The sequence below is a fragment of the Triticum dicoccoides genome, chromosome 2B, assembly GCF_002162155.2.
Source record: "Triticum dicoccoides isolate Atlit2015 ecotype Zavitan chromosome 2B, WEW_v2.0, whole genome shotgun sequence".
Lineage (NCBI taxonomy): Eukaryota > Viridiplantae > Streptophyta > Magnoliopsida > Poales > Poaceae > Triticum > Triticum dicoccoides.
The window spans coordinates 491204872-491212852 of NC_041383.1; the positions used below are offsets into that span (position 1 = coordinate 491204872).

The following is a 7981-nucleotide window of genomic DNA, read 5'->3' on the forward strand; positions in this document are numbered from 1 at the left end:
CCGAACTGGGAAGCCATCCAAGCCAGGTGTGGCGAGCCATTATGGATGGAAAAGACACTCTCAATATGGGGTAATCAGACGCATCGGCAATGATGATGACACTAATATATGGACTCATAACTGGCTACCCCGGGATGATATGCTACGGCCTTATGAAAGCATTGCACCGAATCCACCACAAAGAGTGTCTGACCTTATTTTAAGTTCAAGTGCCTCCTGGAACGCCCAACTAACCCAAGCCACGTTCATGCCCATGGATGTTCAGACTATTATGGGAATTCCTTTGTGTACACGTAGTATAACAGATTTCTGGGCTTGGCACTTTGAGAAACATGGTTGTTTTACGGTTAGATCTGCATACAGAATGCTAGTTGCTACAAAGCAACGAAGGGAGGCATTGCTTGACGGGTCAGGTGGTACTTCAAATCCTAGAGCAGAGGAAAGTGCATGGAAATCTCTCTGGAAAACCGAAGTGCCGGAGAAAGTCAGAATGTTCCTATGGAGGCTCTCCAAGCATTCGCTGCCGACCAACGATGTTCGTGCGCATCGGCACATGGCTGTTTCGGATCAATGTGGCCTATGCGGAGCTCAGGACTCGTGGCATCACTCTTTGCTAGACTGTACTGCATCAAGAAGTGTCTGGGCACTGGCGGATGATGAGTTTACACATAAAATCATAGCAAGTACAGAGCCTAACGCAAAGCAGTGGCTGTTTACGCTGATGCAGGCCTTAACCCATGAGCAGTTTGTTCTGATGACGGTGACGTTGTGGTCGATATGGCATGCATGACGCAAGGCGATACATGAATCAATTTTTCAGAGCCCCCAGGATACTAAGAGTTTCATTGCCAGATTTATTAATGAGCTCGGTATTATCAGGAACAGGCAAGTGCATGTAAGAGCTACCCCCCGGGTAACGCAGCAGCCAAAGAAACCGCCCTTGGGTTTCTGCAAAATTCACGTCGATGGAGGTGTCCTATCGGGACAGAGAGGAGCCGCAACAGCTGTTTGCAGAGACGGTGGAGGAAACTATATGGGTAGCGCTGCTCTTGTGATCGATGGAGTTCATGATCCAGCAACAATCGAAGCAATAGCCTGTCGAGAAGCACTCTCCCTCGCCGAAGACCTGGACATACATCAATTTGTGGTGGCTTCTGATTGTCAGCAGGTCGTCTCCGATATCTCTAGACATGCACGGGGTGCATATGGTGCAATTGTAACTGAAATAAACCTTCGAGCTGCTACTTTTAATTGTAACTTTTCTTTTGAGTCTCGTGCCGCTAATCATGAGGCACATAGTTTAGTCAAGTTTGCGATAACTAGAGGTCCGGGTCGCCACGTCTGGTTGGGTGTACCTCATGACCAGAGTTGTATACCACTTCATGTGGATTTTGCTGAATAAACTTGGTTTTCCCTCAAAAAAAAAAATCAGATGTAGCCCAGGTTACTGCCAGTGTTTGTTGAATGTAACGTTAGGTTGCTGTGAATGTGAAATCTAATGAGCAAGATGAGGTTCAGAGCATGAACTCTGAAATAGGCAGTTTTATGTGCCAACCACAAGCAGCAAGAGCACCGTTCATTATGCTCTTCAAAACAAGAATGCTGCAAAACGGTCCGGAGAAACTCCATTAAAATAAAGTTTGCTCATTTCTGTACATCAGATGCAAAGCCTCAAAAGACACTAATAAACAACCATGAGATTTTGCTGAGATAGTTGCAGTTGAATAACTCCCTCGCTTCGCGGCCATAACAACATCACTGTCCAGGTGTGCTTCTCATCCTAGGAGGTTCAGCACCGATCTGATTGGGTCACAATAGCCTCAACACGGTCTATGGATGCTTGCAATCGTCCATAGTTCATACTGAAGGCAGGTTCTCCTGTGCCAACAGCCCTGCATAGAGCAAATATAAAAACAAGTTGAAAACGCCATGTTAGCAGGCTTTTGATACATAGTGCTATCCTGCTTGCAACGATGTCTCGCAAGAATATTTTGGTGTTGACTCAGACATACCCATGAATCTCAGGAAGAACATATTCAGCTTTCCAGCCGAGCCTCAGATCAAACCCTGGAAACAGGTTGAGTTTTGATTTGTTTCTTATCTGAGAAACACCATCTCCCCCCAAGCAAGTAGAGAGCTTCCACTTCCATCCAGTTGCCTTCAGTTGGAAATTGTGACCAATGCCGACCTGTATTACCAATGTTATTAGAAATCTCATGTGATCAAAGTGAATGAACTCTAGAAAAAGGGCATTTTGCCTCTTAAGCATAGCTTTTACAAATTTGATCATGTGGTGCGGCTACCTAAACTGGTGTACCAGAGATGCTAACCGCGTATATTTGATAGATGCGGATGGGGATTACATGTCATTTGTAATCAAGTAACGGTAAAGCTGACATTCTTGCCAAGGCAAATGGTGTTAAAATCTTATCATGATGTATACATGTGAAGAAATGCAGCACTGTCTCCTGTGTACCATTTTGAGTGACCAATTTGCTGCTGTGATTGAAAACTGACAAATAGTGATACTTAATCACCGAAGAATACTGTTAAAACCCCAGAAACGCTATCATTTTACTGGCCCAAAATTTGGCATGTGTGGCTAAGCGACATATTTCGCCATGGCTGTTGCAAACTAATGCATACGGCAGTGAAACTGTGTCCTTAAATACTCCAACTGCCCAAGAACATCTCTATATCAGAAGAGAGGGCAACATATGCACTTCTAGTTTCTTGTAATAAAGTTGATGTATACCAAGGAGCAATTTCTGAAAAATACTCCGATCAAAGCAGTCACGCATACAAGCGACACTTTCTATAGAAAACAAGTAGGTTTAATAGTGTTGTAACAAAATATTGTATATCGTGCGCGTGACAAGAACAATAGGAACATTAATCGGAGTCGAGTTAACCGTTTCCAGGCGGCACTCCAGAGTTGTGAGGTAAAAGAAATCCATTTACAAAATAGAAGGTTCACTTGGAGCAACGAGAGGGAAAACCCAACCTTGTGCAAGCTTGATTCGTTCTTCTGTAACGCCGAGTGGGACACCACCTTCGGCACCCACGTGCTCCACGCCCTATCTTCTTCCCTCTCCGACCATTGTCCGCTTCTCCTCGCCGATGACAAGGGGCCAAGGAGGCCTCGGACTTTCAAGTTCGAAAACTTCTGGGTTTCCATGCCTAGATTCATGGAAGTGGTTAGCAAGGCTTGGGACGAGCATGTCCCGCACTCCGAGCCATATCAAATTTTGTTTCACAAACTCAAGAAGGTGGGGCGGCGCCTCTCTGAGTGGAGTAGGGGGCTTTTCTCTAAAGCAAAGGTCCATCTTCATGCTGCCCTCTTGGTGATCCTGCATCTTGACATCGCGCAGGAAAACCGGCAACTATCTCACGACGAGTTGAACCTTAGGGCGAGGCTTAAGAGGAGGGTAATAAGCTTGGCTGTGCTTGAGAGGGCTCGAAAGAAGCAATGCGCGCGTATCGTGAACCTCAAGGAAGGGGATGCCAACACCAAGTATTTCCATCGCCGGGTCAATGCAAGGAGGAGAAAGAACCATACCCATAGGCTAAAGCATGGCCAGGGATGGGTCACTGACCATGAAGCTAAAGAGAAGTTAATACATGATCACTTCTGTGAGGTCATGAAGAAAGGTTCCTCAAGCGCAAAAGATTTTAACTGGGAGGAGCTTCATCTGGAGACTCATGAGTTGGACTTGCACGAGCTCGAGTCTCCCATCACCGAGGCGGAGGTGCGAGAAGCAATAAACGACATGCCAAGTGATAAGGCGCCGGGGCCAGACGGCTTCACGGGTATATTCTTCAAGAAGTGTTGGGAAATAATTAAGCATGACGTGATGAAGGCGTTTCACCAATTTGACTCCATCCACACGTCCAATCTCCACTGGCTCAACTCTGCAAACATTGTGCTCTTGCCCAAGAAAGAAGGGGCTGAGGGGATCACTGACTTTAGGCCTATTAGCCTTATTCATGCTTTTGCCAAAATCCTCGTGAAGGTGTTTGCCATCCGCCTTGCCCCGCACATGAACAAACTTGTCTCCAACGCCCAAAGCGCATTTATCAAGACTAGAAGTATCCATGATAACTTCATGTGCGTCCGCAACCTTGCCCGTCGGCTTCATAAATGCAAGACACCGTCTCTTCTTTTCAAGCTTGACATCCGCAAGGCTTTTGATTCGGTCAAATGGGAGTACATCCTTGATCTTCTACGCCGGCGAGGTTTCCCTTGCAAGTTTCGTAATTGGATCATGGCGCTGCTTTGCACTTCTACATCGAGGATACTCTTAAACGGTGTGGCCGGCCCACCCATTAAGCATGGCCAAGGATTCCGGCAGGGAGATCCGCTCTCGCCGCTTCTGTTCGTCATTGCCATTGACCCGCTCCAACAACTACTCGACTTGGCAACACGAAAGAAATTGCTCCACAAGGTCCGGGGAAGAGGCATCATGGTGCGGACCTCCCTTTATGCTGATGATGCGGCGGTGTTCATGGCCCCTATCAAGAATGACATTGACAATTTCTCGGCGATCTTACGTGGTTTCGGGGAGGTTACCGGCCTTTGCACCAACTTTCACAAGAGCTCCGTTGTGCCCATTCGGTGCAATAATGTTAGCTTGGGAAACATTCTTCAGAGTTTGCCGGCAACTAGAGCGTCGTTCCCTCTAAGATACTTGGGCCTACCCCTATCCGTTGGGCAGCTAAAGAAGGCAGACTTCCAATTTCTCGGGACAAGGTTGCGAGCAAGTTGGTTACTTATGAAGGGCAAAACATAACGACCATTGGGCGTACAACACTAGTAAAATCTGTCATTACCTCCCTCGCGGTCTACTTCATCACTTCGCTGGTTGTCCCACGGAGCATCTTGCAAAATGTGAACAAGTTGGAACGAGCTTTCCTTTGGTCCGGATCGGATAAGACCACAGGTGCAAAGTGCAAGGTAAATTGGAAGGATGTTTGCCGCCCGCGGGAATATGGTGGCCTTGGTGTACTCAACACCGATAAGTTTGCTCGTGCCTTACGCCTGAGGTGGCCATGGTTTGAATGGACGGAGCCAAACAAGATGTGGGTCGGTTTGGGCAACCCATGTGATGAGGAAGACCTTTATTTCTTCTATGCCTCAACTACCATTACCGTGGGGAATGGGGCCAAAACACCATTCTGGGATTCCCCCTGGCTACATGGAGCCAAGCCAAAGGATGTCACTCCACTAATCTTTGAGGCTTCCATGAGAAAAAATTGGAAGGTGCGGGAGGCTCTAGAAAACAACGCATGGATCCTCAAGATCAACCCCTCCACGGCCATCTCCACCGAGCACATCCGGCAATTCTTCACCCTTTGGTCGCTCGTGCATAATTTCCAACTCGATGAGCTTTCAGAGGATTCTACTATATGGAAGCACACGACCGATGGGCTCTACACCGCGGCCTCCGCATATAGGGCACAGTTTCTTGGTTTGGTCCTCTCTCCAATGGAGAGCATGATTTGGAAGGTTTGGGCGCCGCCAAAGGCAAAGTTCTTTGCTTGGTTGGCTATCCAAGATAGGACTCTGGACAGCCGACAGGCTTGCCAAGCGGGGATGGCCAAATTGTGGTCTTTGCCCTCTTTGCAAAAGGGAGCAAGAGGGTGGGCCACATCTCTTGTGTCGCTATTCTATACGGCTTTGGAAGATGGTCATTGAGAAATTCCGTCTAGAACAATTGGACACCTCCTTGTGGCATCTGGATGGTTCCGTCAAGAATTGGTGGACAAATCGAACCGGCGCAGGAGTCCCCAACAGAAACGCGATGGCCTCGTTGACCATGCTCGTGTCATGGACCATATGGAACGAAAGAAATGCTCGGGTTTTCCGGCATAAGAGCGCACCACCGCCAGTCTTGCTCACTACGATCACTAACGAGGCAAATCTTTGGGTCACCGCCGGAGCAAAGAAACTAGGGTCTATTATTGTGTGTGAGTAATCTTTCATGCCGTGTAAGAGTGACAGTTGTAACAAACTCTCCTCTCTGCTTAATTAATATATGAGGCAAACCTTTTGCCTCGGTTTCGGGAAAAAAAATATTGTTCCTTAACATTCCGTTATCAGAACCATCACAGAAGTACATAAAGATAATAGTCTTTTAGCATTCCAAAACTTATATATGAACTGATCCACTTCTATTCTCATTTCTAAATTCTGCCTACATTCACATCAAGCAAGCAGATACCTAGTACATGCATAAACTGGCATCTCTCCGTGAGAAAAACTAATACCAATCATCAAAATGCATATTAGTACATGGACAGGCAATTCAACATATGTAATTGCACCATAACATGTGATATTGCAAGTAGTAGTGCGGACTAGCTGTCAGTTGCCTCACCCGAGAGCCGTGCCAAATATGTAATCACTTCTTGCTCTCACATAAACGGTGCGTGAATAGAAAGATTGAATTAAGCATGGAACCTGAAGGTTGAGATATCTTGTGACTGGTATCTTCTTGGAGAGTAGCTGTATGTCACCGCTGATGGGCTTGTATTGGAACTTCCACTTCCGGTCGAAGTCCAGGGGCTTCAGAACTACCTTTGCCTCAAAATCATTCACCTCTAGATTGTAGAACTGAAAATGGTATAAGGCATAAGACACTCAAGATCATAGGTGAACTCGTTATGCACAGCACAGAGAGTACGAATGAGGCAATTACCACTATCGCAAATTGGCAACATAACCCTATAACTAAAATTGGCAAGATTGTGAGCAGGCGTATACTGTCCTAGTGTACACCAGGGGCAAGGAGGCAGCAACATCAGCAGAGTAAATTATTTCCAGTACGCGCATACCACCAACGTTTGGTCTAACGGAATCTTGCGAGATACATTGGACTACTGGAGAGAAATAATTGGGGGACAAATCTACGGGCAGCCCAACACTTGAGAATTAGGGTTTAAGGAGGGTTACCGACCTCGAAGTTGAGGCCGACGCGGAGGCCCTGGAGCTCCTTGCGGAACTTGAAGTGCAGCTCGGCAGGCACGACGTTGATGTGGTACAGCTCGTCCAGCGTCGTCGGTCCATCCCCGACGCCCCCGTCCGCCCCTCCGCCGCCGACGCCCGGGCTCGAGGCCATCGGACGCGAGAGAGGAGAAGAGGCCCCTCTTTTCTTCTTCCCAGGTGGATTTTTGGGGCGGCGGCAGCGAGGCGGAAAGACCGAATGAGCTATCGGCCGGCCCACACCGGCCGGAATCTAACAGAGCAGTGCTTTTGCACGTCGCACCCTCGCGTTTCTGTATACAGCGTACAAGGACAAAAATGTCATTTTTCCCCTTTGCCTTCCCCGTCCGCTAAATTCATCCTCGTTCCTCACTGAGCTTAGAGCATCTACAAACATAAGAATGTCACAACAGAATTAAATAGTTTCATAATTTAAACACAGTTCATACTTGAAATACATACTCCCTCCGTTCCAAATTACACGACGAGTAATTTGGAACAGAGGGAGTAGTTCAAAAAGAAAATATATTTGAAAAGTGCACAATGCAAACATTAAACTCCTTGGTTTTCTCCTTTGTTTTTCTCCTAGGTTTTCACTGTGGATCCACATAGCTCCACAAGATCATTGAGTAGTTGCGCGTTTACCTGTTCATCTCGGAGATTCTGATGTATCTGTAGAAAAATAATAATCTGATCTGCATCTTGATACGGGATGTGGACTTGTTCTCCGGGTTTATTAAAATTATGGGTTCGGGCTGCCCCTTCACCTTGTCCTCGACAATCACATTGTGCAAAATGACACAACATGTTATCAATTTCCACAAAGTCTCTAATTCCCACATCATTGCAACTTGATGAATAATTCCTCGACGAGCTTGGAGCAGTCTGAATGCTCTCCCTGCATCCATCCTATCTCCTTTTTGCATTTCTTCAAAGTGACTCTATTTGTTGCCATGGGGATCAGATATGGCTTTCACAAATGGTGCCTCTTGAGTATAA

General features: G+C 46.8%; 1 protein-coding gene across 1 annotated transcript; it reads right to left on the bottom strand.

Moving 5' to 3' along the window:
• Window positions 1–1546: 1546 nt before the first annotated feature.
• LOC119364407 lies at window positions 1547–7229 on the bottom strand. Its single transcript, XM_037629885.1, has 4 exons — window positions 6957–7229; window positions 6461–6613; window positions 2013–2188; window positions 1547–1892 (listed from the first exon to the last, which is right to left on the bottom strand). Exons 1-4 carry the CDS (start codon window positions 7116–7118, stop codon window positions 1790–1792), a joined length of 594 nt encoding a protein of 197 aa, XP_037485782.1. The 5' UTR covers window positions 7119–7229; the 3' UTR covers window positions 1547–1789.
• Window positions 7230–7981: the final 752 nt, after the last annotated feature.